At 34.8% G+C, this 25,781-nt stretch overlaps 1 protein-coding gene across 3 annotated transcripts in view; it reads right to left on the bottom strand.

Moving 5' to 3' along the window:
- Positions 1–22,385, bottom strand: part of LOC131054547 (protein transport protein SEC16A homolog) — a 30,108-nt gene extending 7,723 nt beyond the window's left edge. Inside the window, exons 1-6 of one of the 3 annotated variants that reach the window (XM_057989081.2) lie at positions 21,941–22,385; positions 18,968–21,725; positions 18,473–18,784; positions 6,824–6,952; positions 6,597–6,719; positions 2,978–3,154 (exon numbers count right to left, since the gene is read on the bottom strand). In XM_057989081.2, coding sequence (XP_057845064.1) covers positions 2,978–3,154; positions 6,597–6,719; positions 6,824–6,952; positions 18,473–18,784; positions 18,968–21,451 — 3,225 coding nt within the window. In that variant the 5' untranslated portion in view covers positions 21,452–21,725; positions 21,941–22,385. The remainder of the gene's footprint in view (positions 1–2,977; positions 3,155–6,596; positions 6,720–6,823; positions 6,953–18,472; positions 18,785–18,967; positions 21,726–21,940) is intronic. The other 2 variants (XM_057989080.2, XM_057989082.2) reach the window with 2 other exon arrangements.
- Positions 22,386–25,781: the final 3,396 nt, after the last annotated feature.

Raw genomic sequence — 25,781 nt, 5'->3', positions numbered from 1 at the left:
TGTCCGAATCGGTTTATTGGGATCCCCCTAAAACTATCAAATTCTAAAAAAAACCCAGCTATCCATTCATTACACCATCTTGATAATTTAATCACACCATATTCATTAGCTCATGATGATCAATTCACTGCCTATATCTAAAAAATTTTAACCTCAAGCGTTCATTAATATGATTTGATAAAGGTTTCATTCCAACATTATAACATAATATCCAATGCATGGGAATGGAGTTAGATGTGAGCTTGCCAGGTGGATTGTTGTGTGGTTTCTTTTCTATTTGGAAGATCTTTGGTGGGATGGAGAGCTACAGTCTATGGGTGATCAATCTCTCAGCATGTGAAATGGCTCGCCGGCACCCAAAATTGTCACCAAGAGATCCTTTCTAGTGAGGTAGGGTTTCAGAGGAGATTTTCTGCAACATTCAATTGTGATGAAATAGTTGATGTGGGTTTTGTTAAGGAGATGTTATGTGAAACAAGTTTAAGCGAAGCAGGACCACCAAGGTCAAAGGTGTACGTTCTTGAGGACTTCATGGCCAAAATCTCAAAGTTGTACCAGATGACAAGTTGTGTTTCTAGTTGATCCACCTCTTCCTATCATCTGTATATAAAAGCCATTCTTTTATATAATAGGTCAAATGAAGTGTGGAGAAAACAGTGATCTCAGAAGGAGCATCACTGGTGAATGTTTGTCCGCCAATAAAAAAGAACGCCATGGTGTACAGAGAACCGCAATAGTGGTGGAGAACCTCAAGATTACACAAAACCATGAAATTCTTGAGATCTCAAATGCCATGACAATGTCGATGTTGACTCAAGGAAAAATGATTCTAGCCAAGTCAGCTAGTGGATCTTCCATAGTGTTGAATTTCTAGCTCTAAGGTATTTGCGCTCTAACATGTAAGTAGGTTGGGTGCAGCAAGAAGTAATGGATACACTCTACATGAAATGAATGGATAGGGTGAAGCAGCTAGTGACAGTGGCTCAGTAGGGAATTTTAAAAGGAATGTAGGTGAGAATGAAAACATTTTTTCTGTTTTGGTCATGTATAGGGCCATTAAATGTTTTCACAGATTTAGGAGTTAATGTTTGTATTTTGAATAAAAATTAATATGGAAAAGCATTTTTTCTCTTTATCATTATTAATGTGCTTTCAAAATGTTGTGACAATTATTCAAGGGTGAGAGCCCCAATAAAACCCTCACTAATAAAACAGCAATAAAATAGTGAAAAGCAAAAAAAAAATAGGAACACCAATAAAAAGAATACTAACTTTCATATGTTTATTTTAATTCTTAACTTGATCTTTATTCTTAATAAGAATAACAACCTTAAAAATAAAATAAAAAAATTAACATTGTTAATAATTAGAATACTAACAACTTTCCGATTTGGTTAAAGCTTCAGAACCTGCCCCTTCAAGTTTGGTCTGAGGGTTATCTTTCATCTAATGGAAATACTCTAGGGAAGCTTATTTCTATCCCAGATCTTGAGAAAATGTTGACAAGTTTACACAATTTACCTTCACAGACTTCTAGTGGGGATTGATTTCACAAGAGAGCTACTACAAGAAATAACTGTAGAAGTGGGAAATAGGATATGGAAACAATGAATAGATTATGAGGGTATTGCCTTCAAATGTAGATCATGCTTTAATACAAATCATGTAGCTGCAAATTGCCCCATTTTTTCTCATATGGCTGCTAGACCACAGTAAGCCACTTAGTGAATGGGAGCTGAACATTGGCATCAGGCGACTGTCAGCCAGGGGGGTGCATGTTGTGAGGCCACAAAAGATTGTGTCTGCTCTGATTCTTCTGGGGATAGTTACTATTGCTAGTGCTTTTGATCCTCCCAAGACTTCACTTTCTCAGGTCAATAACTCGCCTCTCACTACCAGAAGGCATCTTCAGCTGGTAATCTTGATTTGTCTTCTCCTGCAAACAAGGTGTTGTGTTTTCCTCCTGCGAGCTTAAGGCATCATTTGTCTAATGACTCTTCTAGTCACCCTCCAACAGAAAAACCTTCTACCCCCTCTCATGTATTGGAAAAATCTGAGTGGATTACAGTGGAAAGATGAAAGAGGAAGGCTACTCTGGCAAATAAGGGAAGAGGGAATGTAGGATGGCCCTACACTGTCATGGTAAATAAAGTTTGCATGTTTCAGGTGTGAAATTTAGGATGTCGTAGAGCATCAGCTTGATGAATTGTTCTGGTCAGTTGGTTTGGAGTATATGATGTTCATACTTCATAGCCCTTATTCTGGTTATGAATCAGGTGTGTTTTCTCTAAGAATATATTGAAATATTGTTGAGCTTTGATGAATCTGGTGAACCCCGCAGTTAACAATAAACAGAGCTCTTTAATGTTCCTTTTTGCAAGCTCCTAGGTCCCTAACCTAGGTATAGTGGCAAAAATATTAAAAAACTAACATTAGTTTTTTACTTTTAGTTATAATAAAACCATTTTAAAATTAATAAATAAATGAAAATTAATTTGAAATTAATATATAGATAAATAAATAAGCATACATATAGCTCAGGGCTAACTTTCCTAAAATTGTAATTATTATCCTATCTTCTTGTAGTTAAGGATCACTGACAGCTATCCAAAAAACCTCATTATTGATCTTGTAATTTCCCTGAAAGGGGTCTCAAAAAGAGACTTGGTATGTCTGATTTGAAAACACTAATATGATATTCAAATTTCAGACACGTGTTATTACATCTAACCATGAAAATCTAAAATCTGATTGTAAAAGGCTACCAAACAATATTAAAAAACTCAGATCCATCCAAAATTGTCACTGTGTAGACCAGTAATTTGATTTCCTTTCTGGGTGGTTTGTTGTGACAGAAAAATTCACAAAGGAAGTTATGCCAAATATCAGATTTTAAAAATTTAAAACCACATGAAGGTGAAACTAATACTTTTAAATAATCTCTAACAACAACATTTTCCCTAAAGAGAGCACAAACCTGATCTGACTGTTGCAGCCCAATAGCATTGCTAGAATGTGAATTGGAAAATGATGCTGAACTGCTTGTGGAAAATACTTCAGCTGGCTGCCCAGCTAAAATTAGGCATAATGTTCGAAGAGGTGTTCCAGGCACAAACTGTTGCTGTGCCATCAGTTTCACGGTGTCAACATAAAACTGCCAAATGAACAGACGTGTATTAAAAGGCTGTGAAATTGCATAAATGTTACCAGAAGGTCATTTATTCCAAAGAAGAAAAATATTTAATCATAAGACGATATCATGGGATGGTGTGGCTGTACAAGCTACTTGAATTCTCCTGTAAGTTTTACCATAATAATGCAGAAACAATGTTTAAAAAACAAAGCGAAAGAACCAATAAGCATGCTCTTAAACTATATATTCAAATGCTTACTGGCAACACAGTATATCATTTCTCCTGTTTATTGCACAATATTTCAAGTCCAACAGTTCTCAGTAACCCATTCAAAAGAGTTCCTACCATAACTAACTCACAAGCTTCAGAACAAATCGATAATTTAAGGGCACACTGTAATTATATTTTCTGCAAGATCTGTTGCTCGTCACAAATTGTCTGTTCATTTTGTCAAGAGATGACATGTTGTAGTCCATGTTTTGTTCCATCTCACAAGCCTGCCAACTATACCCCAAATCTAAGTCACAAGGTTCAGATTCGAATTCAACAATGTCGAAATTCGGATGAAGTTCGACAAGGTAAAAAAATCGAAAAAAAATTGGACATTAAATTCGCCTTATATTTAATTTAATTTTCAAAAATATAAATAATATATCTATAAAATAACTAAATAAAATATAATGTCATTTGTAAACCATAATTCTATAAAAATGTTATTAAAAATTAAAAAATGCATCATATAACTTTATATACAAATATTTTATTAAATGTTATATATATATATATAGGGTGTTTATATTTACATTATTAAACATATAAGTTCGTAACAATTTAATTAAATAATTATATACAACATTTTTTTAATATAATAATAGTACTAAATATATAATTAATTAAAAACAACATTTTAAAATTTATTTATTAAAAATTTAAACATATATTAATAAATACAACAATCTTTAATATATTAATCTTTAATATAATTTAATATATAGTTTATAACTTTATGTTATTATAACATATATTAATAAATATAGTATTGTAAACTATATCAAAACTGTATAGAATAAAAAACCCCAGAAACAAACACAAGTAACGAACGCGGCAGAAACCACTGAAAGTTTGCCCACTCAACTCTCCAGCTTCCCACAGATTGAAGCACAACGATGTTGGAAAGGATGGCATGCGGGGAAGTGAAAGATGTGTTGAGATCTTGACTTCCAAATGCAGAAGAATTTTTAAGAGTCAACGGGACTTCCAAACGCAGAAGATTCAGATGTGCATTTCGAGTAACCTGTGAGCAGTATTTTATAAAAGATAGGTCAAAAACCCTAGAAAATGTTTTGAAAACCTTAAAAAACGGCTGCCGCATTTTTCCATACGAATATGAGGCCGAACTTTAACGAATTTTATAGAAATTTTTGAAATTCGAAAATACTAGAATTCCATGGTTTAAGTTCGGCGAATTCTGTGACACAGCCCCAAATTATAACCGTTGATCTATCTTAAGCATTTTACATCTTTTTGAAAACATAAATTTTCATTTGAAATTAAAACAACGTAATTATGTTTTCGAGATCCTTTTCACGGGTTCATAATTTTAATAAATAATCTATATGGAAACAATGTAGGAAATATCTCTTTCTTGCACCAACATTTGGTGTCTAACTACTAGACCCTGCTTCAGGGAATAGAATAAGATTGTATCTACACAGTTGTTTCTAAATACATCAGCATTGCTATCACGTAAATCATTATATCAAATAACATTTAACCATCTTTTTACTCTTGCACTAATTGCTATGGGGGTATTAATTTTTACATCAAAAATTCAAAATAATTTGAGAAGCTCCAGCACAAAATGGACTAATATTTAACCAAAAGTTCTCAATTCAATAGTTTTACACACACAAAAATGTCCAAACATGTGATGGTTAAAAATGACAAATCGCAACATCGATATAGATTAAAGGAACAGCAATGCGCATAAGAATTTATATGATTTCAAGAGCATTACATGATGGATAAAAATGCAATCATAAAAGCTCATAGACCCCAATCTACAAGTTCCAAACCAAAATTTATATAGCATTATTTACCTGCCACATTATCTTGAGAAAAACATTGAGAAACAGTACAATTTACAACATGTTTGTTGATCCTTTCTAATTTAGCCATTCAATTTGTGGGACTAACCTTCCAATTAGACAAAATCAGGTTTCCAATTTAGGGGCTAATATGGACAGCCTGATATTTTGGTGCTTATCAATAGTGCTGTCCCTAGAATTCTAATTCTATTTTACACCTACCCATCAAAATATTTTCATAAGTTTAAAATTCCTTTATTAGAACATCAAAGATATCTTAAGTTTTACCTGAAGGATTTTAAACTGGGGTTTATGTTTTAAAGAAAGGGAACCCCCAAACCTTATTAAATCCAATAAATTCAGCAATGGAATTTCCAAGCCATTCATGCAGGATTTACAAGTATACACAGAACTCTATAGATGACATCAACAAACTGTAACCATTTATGGCTGCATTTTGAATACTTATGGCTCAAACTTCAGCCTTCTAATAGCTCTAAAAGCTAATATGATCTTGGTAGATTTGCCTGGACTAATTCTCTATTTTGGTATTTTCCTAGTTTTTATAATTATTTGTTGTCTGAGATAACTTGCATAATGTGTATTGTGGAATTTACACCAAGACCTATTTATTTTCTTAGATGTGCATCCTACATCAGAGATAAAATCTCAAACTTCCACATAACCTGCATTATTAATATTAATTTAAAAACCAATCCATGTCCATTAAAAACAATGAGATATTTAAGGTGAAATAGAAACAAGTTAATGATCAAAAAACAAAAGTGTTTAAGTAGATTTTACCACAGAAACTCTTTGCATTGCATCTTAATTAACAGTTTTCAACAATTCAGGGTGTAAACAAATGGATTTTCAACATGTGTGTCTTCTTGCAAGGTTTAATTACATTTGAGATTTTTACTTTCATTGTTTTGTCCACTGGTATAGTGCCATGAGAGTAACAAATTTCAAAAGAGTTTTTCAACATCAAACACAATCATTAAAACTTACAGATTAATATTACAGTTAAACAAACAATCTATCCTAGCTTTATAGCATACTTCATTGACACTCAAGACATGTTTGATACTTAACTAGTAAAAACACTAAAAACATAATTAAGAAATAAAAACCACACGTTATCAGATACTAGTTGTCAGTTGGAAGTAGAAGCAGAACATATAGTACACAGTACACCCTACTCAAACTTGATTTTTGTTTAGAGGTTGATAACATGAAAATAGTAGAAGCAAAACATATAGTACACAGTACACCCTACTCAAACTTGATTTTTGTTTAGAGGTTGATAACATGAAAATTTCAAAGTTGAACTTAATCATGAAAATTTTAGAGGCACCTACAAAGAGTCACGAACCTGCTGACCAAGCTGCCAAGCAAGAACAAGAGCCGGACCCCATAAGTGACCTTGCTGTGCAAGCAGAAGTGCCTCCTTTCTTTTTCCAGCAACCAGGAGGTTCTTCATCTCAAGTGCAGTTAACTGGATAAAATTTATATGAAAATAAATGATCCAACCCTTTTATTAGCATATACAACAGATTAGAGAATATGTCAAATGTTTTAAATTTGTAATTAGCTAACTACCTGTAATTGGCTTTCAGATGGCACAGTGTGTAGACACTTTGTATCAACACCAAACGTATTCAATCCATACCCAGTTGATTTTGCAGATGCAAAGAGCTTGGTAAGAGCTGCCTCAGGCCCATCAATTTCCTGTATCATGTACATGTCAGAATGATAAATTGCCACTAGACAAACATTAAAAACTAAAATATTGAATACAGAAAACAAAGTTATAATATGATAATGCTCATGATCAAGTAGTCAAACTGGAAAAATTTAGCACTAAGTTACTGAAAATGATCAGCCAGAAACAGAAAAATAACAAGAAATAAAGATTAGACATTTTCAAGCATAGTCACCCTCCCCCAATTCCAAACCCAAGGAATGTGCATAATGCAAATCAAAGATTAATAACACAGATTGTTCAATGTGAATAGGAAACCACACAGAATTACAACTATCTATTAGCCATTATCTACTTGTTATTATGACAAAACCACAAGCACTGTAACTGGATTTGTGTAACCAGTTCTGTAGGCATGCATAGTGCATACACATATCCTTCGCCTGCACTCAGTCCACAAATATAGGTGTGAGGACACCTCAAGTTTGGAAAAATGCACCCACCACCACTGGGTGCACCTGAGCGTACACCTTTGTTAGCCCTCAAGCAGATACTCTCATTGATACAGAAATTAAACTATATATAAATAAAAACTCCAATCAAATTTCTGCCCTATGCACTACGCACACTAAGACTTGGATTTTCAAATTACACTATGCACACAAAAAACAAAGTCTACAAAAAGAAAAAAGTCAAGCACAGAATAAGTACCTCCAAACAAGTCACTGGCTTTATTGGACAAATCCATAACATCTGTACAAGGAACAAGCAGCATTTTTTCACATGTTACCACTTTCAAAAAAAAATTACGCATAAGTAACTGGCAAATGCTTGGATGAAGCAATTTAAGGGCATTGTGGAAGAGAAAAAAATAAGTTGCCTTTGATGGGAACTTGATTTTTTCATTTCTTTGATATTTATGTTTGGAAGGTGTTATATACTTCCTTCAGTTGAAGACGGAAGATTCAAGTTATCCAGAAAATTAGCTTAGATTGGTATTGCAAATTGATTGAAGGGTGGTACAAGAATTGATTCAAGGGTGGTACAAGAATTGATTGAAGGGTGTTAGGATTGGTCACCTCCCCTTGTCCTTTATTTGAAGTGAACTCATAATTGGTGAATGTCAAAGAAAGATGAGATGATTTTTTGAAGTAACAGTCTGTATGCTTATGCTCAGAAACCATTAGTGTTTGTCTTCAAACTTTCAACAGAATTCGTGGAGATCGGTTGGTGAATCACTTGGTCTTTATCTCCTGCCCTTGAACCAACTATTGGCAAAATCATTCAGCTGTCCCCAATTTTGCCTTCCATTTAGTGAGTGAAAATGATTCTGGAATCAACTGGAACATCAAAAAAATATTACTTTTATGAAGACTGGCTTGGATACGTAGTTCTAGGAATTGTACTTGTAGAAAGCCACCTCTGATTTTTGTTAGCATGCAGGTATGAAGATGTTCACAACAGTTTTGGTGTACTCTGCTATGCCTTTTCAGCCACCAAGCAGCTTTTTATGCAGATGGAGTTGCTTACATTGCGTGCTAGTTGTGATGGACCAATGATTTGGGCACCCAATCTGAATTTTCTACCACACAATTGGCACCTGCTTTTCCACTGATTTTTGCAGGCCTAGAGTCCTCACCCTAGTGATCTTTGGCAAAACCAAAAATTATTTACATTATTTATTCATTTAAACTTTGGTTCTGCATTAAAAGTTGAAAACTGTGTTTATGTTTAAAATTTGATTTCTTTGAAGTTAACAATAGTTTGTTTGAATTTCGTTGTTTCACATGTTTGTAGTTTATTAATTTATAAGTTTGACCTTTGAAGATATTTTTCAATAAATGTCATTCCAGAAATAGAAATCCGTGTTTATAAGTGTAATAATATTATTAGATAATGAAGTATCCACAAAAGGAACAGTTAACATAAATTATGCCTTACATTTTATTATTGCCAATAGATTATATATCAAATTTATTTTCCTTGTGTTCTCCCATTAATTTTTTGTTTTTATATTTCCTTTCTCAAAATACATTGTACTTTGTTGCTCCCCTATGCCCAGACATCCAACTTTCAGAAGCACAATGCAACACTCATACCCCCACACACAAGAGTCCTGGTAACCTTGCTCATTTGTAATAGTAGAATGATTGGTATGTGCCTTACAAAATCAAGAAATATTTCATGAAGTCGCATACACTGGAATCTAGATAAATTACAGAGTCCATCCGGTAAACCTAATAAGTCAAAGTAAAGACCTCATTAAATCTATCTTCCCTCTATTCGGTTAATCTTGAACTATGAAAATCCTAGTCAACACAGCAAGGTTCTCTGGATGTGTACAATGTATGTCTCCGCTGTCTTTCTTGTGAAGAAATAATGCTCCAACTCCTAGAGTATCAAACTAGTACTTTGCCTGCTATAAAAAGTAAAGGAAACTGTTCAAGTGAAGATACATCAAATTTTAAATGTTTTGGACAGACTGGAAATGGGAGCAATTTTTTTATATATTAAAGAGGGGTGAGAAGGTTGTTTCGAAGGCGACGGGCAGAAATGAACCTTAACTAAATATACAGGAACAAGAAGAAATTCATTTCTGAAAAGATTTTTGTGTAGCACTAAATTAGCCTGTTCCTTCTGTATTACTAGGCAAAACGTTATACCACAAAATTTTGGAACTACGCTTAACCTAGGCTGCCATCTGCACCTCTTTGCTGGTTAGAAAGTCTGTTCCTTCAAATAATTGTCTCCTACCATGTCATGAGGCAAAAAAATATTGCCTTAAAAATGGATAAATTCAAATTTACTTCATCCTGATTAAATAAACTTCATGATTTAAAATTTTTAAGCAGGTGCCTGAAATTTAATTATTTAAAGAGAAATAGAAACTGTAGAAGTCAATAGCAGGCTTTGGAGTTTCCTGAACAAAGCATATAATTTTGTTGACCATGTTGCTCCCAAGATTCTATGAACAGAGATTGAGTATACACACATGTACGATTCCCATTTGTGAATCACTGTCTAATTTCAAACTTCTACAGCACAATCCATAAAGTAGTGCAGTCAAAAAAATCACTAATACCTCCAAAAAAGAATTGTTCTACATTTGCATGAACCGTGCATCTTCTATTAGTTTCTTATGAAAAAAAGTCAAGAGAGAGTAGAAATGCTTCTAATTGCATAGGGGGATGAAGCATCTCCTATCTCTACAGGCTACAATCTACACATGGTTGCTAAGTCAATCCTAGAAAGCTCACTAAACAAGATCACTAAAGTTTCTCCCTTACTTTACCATATCCTCACGTCCAATCACTGTGCATGCTTCATAACAGTAGAATTACTTATGGTCAATATATTCTTGAGACATCTAAAAACCCCATTGGAAGAAAGATCAATGATAAGACACCATCACCAGAATAAGGTCACTACTACCTATGGCATTCAATTGAAACCCCCATACCCCTCAGTGATTGATGTACTCCAAGAAATGCACCACAATAAATCTACTAACCAAGGATCTATGAGGCACATTTTGTTTTGTCTGTTAAGTTCAAACAGATGCATTACCAAAAATGCTTTCTTTCTAATTTTATCACATATTTTGATTTGCTCTTCACTTCAAACTTCAAACCCACAAAAGTATCGCCTACTCTCTCATTCTACTACCCCAAAATTTTAATGCTACATTAAAGCAAACCCAAAAGCATGTTCCTGTATGCCACCCCACTCCCTTGCAATATAAAAGAGCACATTTTAAGCTGCCCACAAGCTAGCTTCAAATGCTCATTTGGCTTCCATATATATTTTTCATTGGGTATGCTTGGGATGGTAGGGAATTTATTGGAAAATGCAGAAGGAATGCTTGATCTATAGCATTATAATGCAAATGAAAAGAGAATTACATTTTTAGAAATTAACACAAGAAAGAACATACTTGAAGTTATGAAAGCCTCAAATTTGGAAGTTAAACACCTTAGTAATTAAGTAACTACAAGGCATATACTTAGCATGGCTTTCACTCTACGTTACCCCAAGTTTCCGGGACGGCGGGACGGGGGGACGGCAAAGGGGATGGCTATATAAAATATAGGGAAAATTTAAAATATATAGGAAAATTCTAAATGTTCATATGAAAACATGGATAAAGCATGCATCTATACATTATATTCATATGAAAACATGGATATAGCATGTGTATGATACTATGAAAACATTTTAGAATGCAAATATCGAACATACAACATTATCAATAGACTCAATACTCAATATGCACTCATAATTCAGAATTTCAATTCATTCACATTGTCAATATGCATATCATAATATATATTAAAGAAATAACATACAAAATGCCCAAAGGCCACACTGCTGCCATATTGTTTCATTGTCAATTGCGATATGGAAATCAAAATAGTACTAAGTAAATACTAAAAAGCAAAGTATAATATTTATTATTTAATATTTTATTATTTAGTTTATTTTCTATTTATAAATTTTAAAATTTATAATATAAATTTAATTTAAATTAATAAATATTTGATATGAATTAATAAATTTAATGTTGCCTTTTAATTTTTGATAGAGGGCACATGTTAGAAAAATAATAAAATATAGATAGTCGTATTTTGATTTCATAACTATTCAAATTCAATAATAAAAAAATTGATAGTCGTTTTTAAATTTTTTCAATATAGAGGGCCCATGTTAGAAAAATTTTAAAAAAATTGACAATACGACTTTTTTTTTTAATATTTTTCCCAAGCTCTAGATGTGGGGGACGTCTAGCCGTCCCCAATCCGTCCCCAGCCGTCCCCAATCCGTCCCCAGCCGTCCCTAGCCGTCCCCCCGTCCCGGGGACGTCCCCTCAAAATTCTGACAATTTGGGGACGGGGGGGGGGGACGTCCCCTAGCCGTCCCCAAGTCCCCGAAACGTCCCCGGGACTGGGACGGGGGTTTTCAGGTAGGGGACGCGTCCCCAGGTTTCGTAGTAATAACTCTTAAAATGCAGGTGATCAATCAAAGAATTGTCTCCAAAGCCCACCAAACATTCAAAAAACTCCAAGTTCTCTAACAAAACCATCATTTTATTTTACAACTGAAAATTGCAAATTCAATTTCTGTTTTTCCATAAATTAAGTAATATTTTTAAAAACAAATTGGAGTTTTTCTTTTTTCTATTTCTGAATTTTATGGGAACCATCATTATATAGCCGACAAAATGACTAAACAAAAGACATAAGTAACAGTGGCAACTTGTTTTCAACCATTTCTACTGCTCAGAAATCTTACTCCAAAGAATGAGACATATCAATGAAACAACACCAAAAATGGAGAATTACTTCTGCCATGCAAATATGGGATGTCACAAGGAATTGCATTATAGTCTCCATTCATGTCAATGTACCCAACCCATAAATGTACACCCTTGCAGATGGATCCTATTTCTATTGAAAACAAAGATCCAACAATTCACATACATCCCACCATTCAGCAATATCCAGAAGAAAAATTCCAAATGGAGTATAATTTGGTTTTGGGAGATAGACTCGATTAAAAATGAGTGTTTGAGAGTGTTTCCTAAAATCAGAAGTTCACGATGTAATGACAGAAATTGCATATCCTGCACCTTCTTTTCTTATGCTTTTGCACTCATTTTAGTGTCCATCTACTCTGTATGTTAAGGTCCTTGTTTATCCCTGTTTAGCATGTAACTCACTCCCCAATGATCACAACGACATGAAATCACCTCTACATCTTAGCTTGACCCCCTTAGTCTCCCTAGAAAATTGACCCCTCTAGCATTAAATGGCCACACATGCCATCGACCACTCCCATTACCTTGCCGGGCTGGTTTTAGTGAGTTTTACTACCAAAATTAATGCATAGCATTTTAATGACCCATCTTCCTCCACTTCTAAAGAACATGAGTCCACGTTATGCAAAGCTCCCTTGTGCAATTGCTCTCTTTCCATCCATTCTTTTTTGCAAGTGCATTATCAAGGAGCATGGCAGAAGTCACACCATGGAAGATCTTCAGCTAGAAAACCTTCTTTGCCTCTTCAATTGATACCTTCTTGTTGCTTGCTCTCTCCCCTTGCAACTATTTTATTTGCCATCCATTTCCTCTCCATTCCAAGTGATAACCCTCATTCCCACTTTCCCAATCTGCACACACCCAACAATTAGAACCTTTTGCCATACATCTTTCTGCTCACTTTTGTGTTAATCTCTTTGTACATTACCATTGTTGCACACACCACTTGATTGATGCCTTCTTGTTGCTTGCTCTCTCCCCTTGTACACTATTTCAATTGCCATCCATTTCCACTCCATTCCATGTGATAACCGGTAACCCTCATTCCCACTTTCCCAATCTTCAAACACCCAACAATTAGAACCTTTTGCCATATTTTCTATCAAAACCTTGTCCTTGACTTTGTGATCATTTTAATTAATCTCTTTGTACATCACTATTGTTGCAGACACCATTTGATTGACGCCTTCTTGTTGCTTGATCTCTCCCCTTGCAACTATTTCATTTGCCATTCATTTCCTCTCCATTCCAAGTGATAGCCCTCATTCCCACTTTCCAAATCTGCACACAACCAACGATTGGAACCTTTTGCCATACATTTGCTATCAAACTCTTGTCCTTGTCTTTGTGGCCACTCTTATTCATCTCTTTGTACATCACCATTGTTGCACACAACACCTAAACCTAATTTTGGCCCCCTAGGATTTTAGTTTGTTTGATCACAATTGTTGCACTTTGTCACCATCACCTATGTCTGCATCATAGTTTGAAAACTCAGCCCTGAGCAATTACTCAGCTGACCCAAAGAAAAAAAAAAAAACCAAGGCAATAACTTTGCAAATTATCAAACATTAAAAAGTAGATTAATTGTAAAAATATGTTTTAAGAACATGCATATTATTGAATTTATGAACTATATTACTGATTTTCTTCATATACAGAAATCAAGCCTAACAAAAGGAAAATAATAGATAACAAGAATCAATACAGCAGGCATAGCTCAAAACAAAATCATCATTAACAAGTTATCCTTGTTTAGTTTTAAATTTTAAAATGGATCACAGATAGCCCATGACGGCGATTTTTAAAATTTTAATGTCACCAGCCCAAAGTCATTTTTAAAAGTTTAAATAATGCTAATTACAAAACAAATCTTTTATTCCACCCCTACTTATCCGTTTTGATTAAACTTTTAATTTAAATTTAGTTTCTATTGTCTTGGAATCCATTTTTATATTGTATCACATTTATTTGTGACTATGTTCTTTTTTCCTGTGAACAAAGATGTTAAGTATTGGTCAAGTAATGTTGGTTGGGTGCCAGATAACTCTAGATATAATCGAGAAAACAATTGAAAAATAAATAAATTGTGAACAACAAATAAGGACTGTATCATGCAAACAGCTAAACAAACTCTCGATACAATCAAGAAAAGAGTTGAAAAATAAATAAATTGTGAACAACACTTAAGGACTGTATCATGAAAACAGAAAAACAATAAGGTACAGATGTCTAAAAAGGATATATAAAACCTAATCAAAACTCAACATGCAGCCATACAATTATCCGTACCTGAATTTGCAGACACACAAGTGAAAATCTGAGCTCAATATTGTGACTTATTTTGCCCTAGCTGTCGCAACCAATGAAGAAAGGTTTGCTTCAATCCAAAGTCAGAAAAATGAGTTAAAAACATAAAATCACAACCCTTGTTTTTAATTACAAAATATTCAACAAGTCTTTTTCTGATTAACAGTGAATTTTTAGCAATTTCCAGTGATTTTAGCAGGATAAACTGCCACAATTTTATGAAAACCCGGTGACAAGTTATTCACATGAGTACTCATAGGCAGAAATTTCCGGCAAGCACTCACTGGGTTTTCCAACTATGGTCTGCATACACATTTTCTTACTGTCCTATGTGGAAACTTGTTGGAATTACCTGCAAGGGAGCTGACTGAGACAATCTACCCTTCAAAATTCAAACCTTTCATTATTCAAGGTTTCCTAATCACAGGTGTTTATGTGGAGTTTCAAAGTAGGTGTCAAAACACAAAAATGCAGTAGAAGACGTAACAAAGCTTCCCAAAATGTTGCAAATTGTTCTGCAAAGGTGCTAGCTAGGCCCCTGTGTGACATCTATGTCCTCTAGTGCACCCCTTTGCTAGGTGGCCCAAGAGTCTTCAACCCATTCCCAGAACTGCCCACACCATTCATAGTTTCAAGCTTCAGATCTAGTTTCTAACACGTTTCATTTTCAGTGTTGGTATTTATTTTAGTTTTGCATTTAGTAAATTATTTTATTCCATATTATGCACCAGGGAGAGGATGTGCTTGCTTGGGTAGGTTGTGTTTGCATCATGTGACTTGCACTTTTCAAGTCTGGTCGAGATGTTGCACACATGACTACATCTCCTATCATCCCACGTTGGTTGTACATTCACATCTCTTTGTGGTTTATTCTATGTATACCCACATGTAACTCATTGTTGAGCAATCTCTCCTGTATCTCTTTTGTATATTATATCCTTGAATAAAATCTTCTAATCTCTTTGCACTGGATTTTAGCCTTCTTAATCTTGGGTGGTTATCTCCATAGCTAAATCTTACATTCAAGGCTTCTGTCTATTTCTATAAGCTTATTTTTGTGCTTTGACCCACTTCTGTCTATTGTTCTCTCGATATATGGTAAACAGGGTCATGTGGTAGGCTGAAACAGACTCCAGAATACCTCACAAAGCTCCAATTCAAGCTTCAAGTCACTCTATCAAGGTGCCAGACTTACCCCTAAGGACATCTGTACACCCCCGTGCAGATGGTAGGTACATTCACACCAACTGCCCAGCGCCCCCCCTCCCCTGCATAGGTGATAGAACATCTACATCACCCCTAAGCAGTCAGCCTCACCCCTTTTCTAGTAGACACCTCCAACAGCCTCCAGATTTTTGTGAAACCTTGTGTAGCCATTAAAGCCTTCTGAAATCGTCATGTTCAGTTTTCAGGTGCACAAAGTTTGTTTTTCTTGTTTTGACTTCTCATTTCCTAGTTTGCTTTCTTGTTTGCATGTTCAAGTCTCAGTTCTTGTGTTTTTCAGATTATATCATATTAAGAATTGTGTATTAATAATCTAAAAGTTGCATTTGATTTAATACTTGATAAACACACTAAAGAAAGAAGAAACCATATTCAATCTTCATCATTGACGCACTTACGGTTTAATCTTTGGTGAATCCATTACCTTACATGCTTAACTTCTGAAACCCTCATGTGTACACACTGTAGACTAGCAATCTTATCACTTTCTTTTCATTTACCTCTTCTTGTCATTGTTTATTCTCATCCCCTATTTTTTCATTGTCTTCTGTTTTTCCGAGACCCTAAATCACTCTTCTTATCACTTGTTTTCTCACCCTAGTATTCCTCTTTCCCTAACCCCACTTCACCATTCACAAGACCTCTTTTTTGTTCCAACGCTTCATTAAACCTACCCAGCACCTATTTCACATCTTTGTTGCCTTCCACCCTATCATTGGCTTTCCTTTATTATAGTCTATCCGTACCAATTTCCTTGATCCTTACTTTAGTCATAACCTCTTCACTACCCAACCTAATATGCTTATTCATATCCTTACCTTCTTAAAACCAAGAGTCATCTCCTTCCTATGGTCATATGTTGTCTTCTCTTAACAAGCACCCTTACTTCTCTCATTTACCTAAAAAATATCCATGTGCCATTCCTCCCTCCTCTATCGCTCCTCCTTCATTAACACCTAATTTATCAAGTTTGTCGTTAATGATGATACCTGCTCTATTTTCCCAACTTTACAAACCACTACTCCTATGCACACTTCTTCACCCGTAGACCATAACATTGATTCTCCTAAAATCCTTGATGCTCCTTCACCTGATAATTTGTGTACCTCTCTTTATAATCTATCTTTTGATATCTTGAGCACATCCTCCCCTAATGATGATATAGTTTATGCACCTTATGATGACTATTCCACCACTAAACATCCTATTGCTCCTACCCCCTACCAATATTGTGCCTCTGAAACTTCTCTTCCACCTCCTCACTCCTCGCCAGACCATAAATGATGCTAACCTTGAGGACTCAACAACATATGCTCACTCTATTACGCATATTTCCAACATTATATGGTATGAGCTATATAATGCTCTCATTATTCCCCTTTACCCAAGTCTTCCCCTATTGACATGCATACACTTCATCCTACCTACACATGATCTCCTTTCCAATCCACCTTCTCCTTCCACCCCTCATGATGCCCTACATTTGACTCCTTGTCACCTTATACAACCTACACCGACTGTGTTGTTCTTACCTCCTTCCTGCAACTCATCACCTGCCCATTATCCATCTCCTCACCACCCCACCAACACCTCTTGACCTGACACTTGTACTACTTTGCCAAACTTACCACCTCCTCTTATGATGATCATTCCTTTGCCTATAGACCATCGAAGTGATCCACGTTGCTCTATTTCTCTGTCCACTATTCCATACATTTGCCTAATGGTAAGCATAATTCCTCCCCCCCGTTATTGTTGTTGCTCCTACTATCATTCTAAATAATTCCTCACCCAAAGGTTCCAAAACCATTCCATATTCACCATGTATTTCAATCTCACAGGTTCAAAGTTTATGGAACCAAAACATTTAATCATGACATCATATCAATGATTAATCAAAGAAATTCTAGTCAAACTCTGCAGTTTATAGAAATATAACTTAAGAGCTGATATGCATGTAAAGTTATCAAACCTTTTGAAAGAATGCAGCGAATGGAAAAAATGAATTTTTCCGAGAAGTTAACAAAATGTTGTTGAGGTTCACGATTGTCCCAATTTTCTTCCATCTATGAGAGGAAAATAAATTCCATGTGATCACATCCAGCCCAAAAGAATATTTTCAGAATTTCATGCATAGCTTTGCTGTATCAGCTGAGACTAGAACTTAGATAAACAAATTGGAGGTCTGAGTTATAAAATATTGCAAGTAAAAAACCAGTGTAAGTCTACAAATGAACACTGCCAGCATCCATTAAATTCCATAATTTCTTTTTAATGTTTTGCAGGACCCCTAGGACCCCTAGGGAGGACTATTTTTCATAGGAAACAGGTGGACGGGTGCAGTGCGGACAACCCCTCTCATCAGCTTCAAAAAGGACATCTTGATGACATCCCCACTGCCTCCGCCTCTCCATGAGAAGCTTCACCTAGGGAGCCATGTGGTGGAGACATATTTCCCATGGAACATAGGCTTGCAATCACATAGTTTTCATTTTCCTGATCAGACACACACATGGCACAAACTTATTTGAAAATGTGGAAATTGCCAAATCCTAACATATGGGCACCTTTTTACACACAACCACAGTACTTGTAATTTTGACAATTAGTGCTGTGTATATTTTCATCTGAATAACATGACATCCATAATTCAATACTAGAAATACATTTTGTAAAAACAAAAGAAAGTTAAAATCACCTGTGAGGCCCCACCACTACCAAAAGCAGAACGCAGTTTCCCATAGTGCTGACAGAAAATCTTTAATGAACAAAGAAGCATGCGCATAATCTCTGGATTTCCAAAGTCCAATGATTCACAATTTGCAATCCTCTCATCAATCCATTTAAATATCTCTTTGCTTGCCACACTTCCACCAACAAGAGGGCTTGAAAAAGCTTGTCGGCAGAGAGTGTCAAAGTAGTTGTTTTCAATGTCTCCACTTCCATTGCCACTGTTTTCCTTGATCAGTTGTGCCATGCTATGTACTGTCATAACACCACCACTGTTATCCTGCTTACCAAAGCTCAGGAATGAGTTCATTGAAGCATTCATACATACAAATCATAGATTAGATTAAAAATTCTAAGCAAAGTTATCCTGCTGACCAAAATCTCAAGAATGAATTCATTGAATTACTCATAAATACAAATCATAAGACTAGATTTAGAATTCTAGGCAAAGTTCAAACCTCACCTGAGAACCATAGTTTGATGCCAAGCTGAAGTTATTTTTTGGATTGAAAACCACAATTTTTCCACCAAAGCCAAATGTCACCAGTGCATGGAGAGGACGACCTTCAGATGACCTTGCTTCCATAGAAGAGTTGATCAGAGGTGTATGATGTGAATGTTGACTGAGCTGATACATATTATGAGAATAATCTGCTGTCTGTATATTCCCAAAATGATCATGGCTGGCTTGAGAACCCTTATTCTGATCCACCTGCTGATTACTATATAAAGTTGGATTTTGAAAACTGTCACTATGATGGCTAGTGTATCCTAGATTAGATTGATTATATGCAAAAGAATTTGGAACATCAAAATTGGATGCCTGATCAAACTGGCTCTGGGTGCTTGCATCCAGATTGTACAGATTAGAATTTGAGACATGAAAATGGGTTGTCTGATCCACTTGGCTGTGTATTCTTGGTGCAGGTTTTAACAGAGCAGAAGTTGAAGCATTGATATGGGTTGCCTGATCAAATTGTCCCTGTACATCTGCAGCTGGATTGTAAACGGTAGAATTTGGAACATAAAAACTTGCCGTCTGATCTGAGTCACCCTGTTTGCTTGGACCCATAGTGTACACAGTACCCCTATTTCCAATGAGTGGATCATTTGACTTTTCTCCAGTCACATTATTCATCGAAACATGACCAACCTGGTTGCCATCATACACATTCTCTCGAGGAATAGAATTTATCCATTGCCCATTACTAATAGAATAATCATTTGAAGATGTTGACAACGGTGTTGGAGTGGGTTGCATTTGGAACCCTTTAAATTGATTGTCGTGTCCATTTAAACTGGGATTATTATAAGCATAACTACTACTATCATCTCCATTTAACATCTTAGTTTGCTCAGGCAACATTTGTTGGCTACCAAAAGTAGATACCTCCATGGGTCCAGCTGTATAGGATGTTTGACCATTGTCCATTTGACTATGGTCTGTATGGGAAATTAGACCTTGGTCCATTTGATTAAAATCTGCGACCTGACGCCACTCTTGTGCGACAAAGTCATAATACCATCCCGGATACTGAGGATCATAATAAACATTCTCCTGATTTTGAGAGGTATTCTGTAACTCCTGTTGCCAATTTGGGGCAGTCTGGTCTGCAAATCCATGTCCAGAAGCAGCATTGGCATCTGTATTTATTGATTCAACTTGGTCAGCCGATCCCACAGCACTCTGAGCATGATAAGTCTGGCTACCCTGGACTTGCCAACTGGAATAGCTAACACTGCTCTGCGTAGACTGCAAATTGTACTGTGATTCATCTTGTTTAAGCCCGTCCCCAATAGATGAGCCTGCAGTTGTTGTTTCATACCCCTCCACTTGATGCCATTCTCCTGTTGCTTGATCATACCTCCAGCCTGGATAATCATTTTGCCATTCACTAAAATAATTATCCTGACTATTCCCTGCACTGTGGGACTGATCTGGAGAAACCGAACTGGTAAAATGCCCTTCAAGCTCCCCATTGTTGTACTGGTAAAATGACTCGGTTTCAGATAAGCTGTTTGCTTGTAGCTGAGGAGCAGCAGCATCCAAATCATTGAGGGTTCCATTTTCTATAACTTGGGATGGATAGGATATTTTTGAATCAGAAATTGGCTGCCCTTTTGAATCATAGTTTGCAGTTGCGAAAAAATCCGCCCCTGATTCCCCTGCTTGCTGTGTCAAATCGCTGGGAAAACCTGCATAAAAATCTGAATATGACCCGAAGCCACCTACATCAGAATGCATATCTGTTGCGTTAAAATTAGTCCATTGAACTTCTCTAACATTTGTACAAATACTCTTGCTTCCTGTCTGCTCTGGTTTTGAATCCAATGAGTATGAGCCCTTCTCATTTCCATCATCAGTGCCATTAAACGAAAAGCCCGCTTCTTCATTATTTCCAGGTTTACCAAATGCATTTTCTGCAGATTTTGTGCCCTCCTGATACCCATCGTCAGTGTCATTAATAAAATGGTCCACTTCTTCATTAGCTCCAGATTTAGCAAATGCATTTTCCGCAGATTCGATAAGCACTTCCTCCTTAACCATATTGTCAAAGGATAACTGCTTCTGCTCCGATGAGAAGCCTTCTGACGGAGCATCTTCCCTATTGTAACCCTCGACATCAGAAGCCTTATTTTCATCACATATAGTTGTTGACCCACTTGCGATTGGTGAGATCTTATTTAATCCTGAAACTTCTTCTGCTGGAATAAAAGACACCGCCTTTTTATTATTTTCTGTTGCATCAAACATCAATTTCGATATTGCATCACTTGTGCTATCAATAAAAGCGGCATCACGCTCGATTTCTGCAGTATTAGTCGAAGTAGTATTTTCCAAATTTTCAGAATTAGAAACTTTATAATCATCGTCATCATCCACAAGCTTATCAAAAAAATCCGCATCAGACTGATCATCCATTAGAAATGGAGACGACGACGCCATGAGCCACAACACAACAAAATGCAAATCAAATCAACAAAACCTTCAATCCAGCCAGAATTCACCTCGGACTTGATTAGTTTTGTTCGAATTCCGACAGACCAGTGCAAATGACTCCAATACCGCTCTGCATTTGCAAAACCACACCATATTACTGCTCCTCCTACAATTTGCCCCTAAAATTAGCCATGCAGCTGCCAGTTGCATCAATTTTCCCCAAAACTTAAGCCAACTTTTAAAATAAATGTTCAGTTTTCACCACGTCCAGTCATGCCTGCTAGATTTCAGCTCAGAAATAAAAAACATCCCCAAAAACTCTTAGATCAAGGCCCAAAACCACAGATCTAGCAAACTATATAATTTTCCCCTCAACCAAAAATACAGAAACATGCAAAATTTCAATAACCTAAATACTGAATAAAAATTCCGTCACTGCAAATATTTCAAATTCAAATCATTCTGACGAGCTATTATTGAGCAATCTATGCATACCTAGAGAAAAACTGGCCGGATTGATTCCCTTAAGCCGCGGATCTCGCAAGATTCGAAACGAGCACCGGGATTTCACCGACCAAATCTGTGAACTTGCAAATTGAGCCAATTCGAAGACTTGGAGGGCAAATTTTTATTATTGCGTAGGATTATATATTTCTTACAGAGCCTAGCACCGGAAAAACTCTAGTGATCGCCATGCGGAAGGATCGAGGGATCCATGACAGATGCATTTGCGACCAAAATATCAAAAACACTTGAAAGCTAACCCCAGCCTCATAACTCAAACAAACAAACCCTCCATGATGCGGCAGCCGGTTTATTTTCCCGGCGGACAGATTATTTTATCGGGAAGGAGTATTTCTTCGTCAAACTTGAGTACGAAATTTGCACAATTTTAAAAAATCGACATGTAAGGGCAAATCCAGGTTTAGGTGTCTAGGGTTTGTTTTGTTTTGGTTTGGTTAACAAGATAGAGATGTATCTAAGAGATTTCTTCACGTGTTCGACGCAGCATTATAATTTTTTATTTTTTTCATTTCATGTCAATGGTCACCGTCTGAATTTGACGCCGTCTTTTCCTTTGAAATAAAGCTAATTTCCTTTATTACATACATACATTTAGTGTAAGGCCGCAATTTTTGATTCACGACACTTTTACCTTTGTGCTTGGGTGACTGGGAAGTTAGACTCTCCGTATATTAAGATTTATGTGCACTTGGTCTCCACGTAGCTAAAACCATTTAATCTAGTTGGGGACAGCATTTAATTACATCCCTTTATAGTCGTATTTAGACATTTAAAAACATAAAAATAAATAAGGACCTTCTACCTAACTATATCACAATTGAGATGGTGTGAATTAGTGTTTGATTTGGTTGTGTGTAGGTGATTTGTTTTGAGGTAGTGATTATAAATTGGAGTAAATTCAATTACATTGTATTGTTTTTCACTTTTACTGATTATAAGTTGGAGTAAATTGAATTATATTGTATTGCTTTTTAGTTTCTAATTGTTTTGTTTGTGTTTAATTTTTTTTTTAAATTACATAATTTAAAAAATTTCAATTGATGATTGGATATTTATATAGTTTAATATTTGTTTATTTATTTATAATTTTTTAATTTTTATCTATGTCATTTTTTTTTAATTTCCAAAACAAATTAAAAACAACACATTTCCCATAAGCTATAAATAAAGAGAAAATGACAAGAAGTTGCAATAGATGGGAGGAAGTAGAGGCACCAAAGGTGGAAGGTGAATGCGTAGTGAAAAGAGAAGGTTGTGCGGGCAAAAATTACAAACTGTGGAGTGTGGGTAAGAGCAAGGGCATATGAAAAACCTATAGAGATGATAAAAAGAAATCTAATTGCAAGAAAACTTGACAAACACTCTCAATACATTAATAAGAATGGATGAAGGGCACTTGTTTGTACACATACACGTTTTTAATAGTACAGAAAAAGCCTCCTTTGCTATCTTTTTAAAATAGTCATGACTCATTTGAATATAGAAATAAACCATACACATTGAATGGCGTCTCATTTCTAGAGCTCGGGGGATCAATCTTCACTACATTAAAGCGTTAAATGACCCAAGATTGTGTTTCTAGATTTTCACATATTTTTCCTTGTATATTTCAAGTGTGTAGGGTAGGTTAGCAGATGTAGGATATCCTAAGCATGCAAGCTAGAAGCATTAAACGTTAGAAAATGATGCAAATATTTGAAAACTATTATCCATGTGAGCAAATAATTATATAACGTAATTGTATACCTCTTTACTTGAATGGTTGTTATGTTAGTCGGAAACTATAAAGAAGGAGAAGCAGTTGAAATCCAACATTAATTTTATGCAATGAATGAACATTGAATTAGCAAAGACAAATTGTATAAAGAAAATTAGAACCTTTATGCAAGTGGTAGAGGCTTTTTTAAACTTTTCATTCATTCCATTTTTGTAAGAAACAAAATGGAATAATGAATTTATTTCTAAAACAAAGAAGAACATATGACAAAATTTTCTCACCCGGTATCATCTACTTTCAAGAATTTTAATGCTCTTAATTTTGGCAAGTATTATAGTGGAAATATGAAGCTTTATGCATGTCATAACGGTTTTTCATTGTAATCATATTGAGCTTCATAACTAATTTGAATTCATTGTGATGAGACATGTCATCCACATAACTCAAGTGTTGCAGATATTTCAAGAAGAATATTATGTTAGTTTGTAATGTTAAGTGTATATTATGAAGACTTGTAACTATGCAAAAGCTAAAGTATGTAGAGAAAGTACTTCACTTGTATATGTGTCAGTGTAGGCTTTAAATTGGCTTTACACAACACAACCTATTGTATATGTTTTATTTTGTTTATATTTTTTGTGTGTGCAGGAAGATACGGTAATGTGTACCGTAATATTCCCATCGAACCATTAAGTTCATTGCCTAGATTTAATCTGTGCACAAATAAAACTTTCATGGATGTTTGTGGTTGTAGTAGTACGCCTCTTGGCGTAATTACATCCATTTATAGTCATACTTATGCAGTCAAACGCCTCTTCATTAGATGAATAAATGAGACATTCTTTAAAAAAATTTTAAAAAGACCTTCTACCTAATTATTTCACACTTGAGATGGTGTGAATTAGTGTTTGATTTGGTTGTGTGTAGGTGATTTGTTCTGAGGTTATAAATTGGATTAAATTCGATTACATTGTATTGTTTTTTACTTTCTAGTTGTTTTGTTTGTGTTTAATTTTTTTTAAATTACATAATTTTAAATTTTTCAGTTGGTGATTGGATATTTGTATAGTTTAAAATTAATATCCGTCGAAAGTATTGACGCATTTTTTTCCCTTTGTAAATGTTATATTTAAAAATTCAATTAAAGGAAAACAATATCTCGATACTCTTAGAGTACTTTATATAGATTAAAGTTAAGATATATAAGCTAGTAGGATTTGAAATTTGAATATATAAAAAAAAATATATATCAATTTAACTTATATTTAGAGCATGTAAACTAATGATTAGTATAATATAAATTTAATGAATTTTTATATAATGAATTTTTGTTTATAGTATATGATGTTTAATTTAAGTTATAAATAAATATATTATTTAAGTATATTATTAAGTTAATTTATATTTAGAACGTGTAAACTAATAATTAGTATAATATGAATTTAATGATTTTTTATATAATGAATTTTTGTTTATAGTATATGATGTTTAATTTAAGTTATAAATAAATATCTAATTTAAGTATATTGTTAATTTAATTTATATTTAGAGCATGTAAATTAATGATTAGTATAATGTAAATTTAATGAATTTTTACATAATGAATTTTTGTCTATAATATATGATATTTAATTTAAGTTATGAGTAAATATATTATTTAAATATATAGTTACATGTATTTATTTTATATTCACTATCGTGGAATCTGGAGCGTGGAATCTGGAGGTGTCCTTGCCGAAGCAAGACTAATCCCCCAGTGTGTACAGCCCACTCACAAGGTAGCAACACACACAGAGTTAACACAGTCGGGGACTCGAACTCAAGACCATGGGGAGCATACCCATGCCTTAAGTTGCGATCCATGACCGGGTGAGCTAGGGCCGAAGCCCGTTACATGTATTTATTGATAGTCATATATAATTATATATAGCTATAATGTAATAATAACCTTATGCTTATAGTTCATTTCATAGTTACATAATTTCGAGTATGTAATTAAAGTTAATATATTAAATGTATAATTATTTTTTATTATTTTTGAAAGTAAACATATATTATATAACTAGATAATGTGATTTTGTAACAAAAATAAAT

The sequence above is a fragment of the Cryptomeria japonica genome, chromosome 10, assembly GCF_030272615.1.
Source record: "Cryptomeria japonica chromosome 10, Sugi_1.0, whole genome shotgun sequence".
Classification (NCBI taxonomy): Eukaryota; Viridiplantae; Streptophyta; class Pinopsida; order Cupressales; family Cupressaceae; genus Cryptomeria; species Cryptomeria japonica.
The sequence above is the reverse complement of the archived record's forward strand: the minus strand, read 5'-3'. Positions and strand labels throughout refer to the sequence as shown.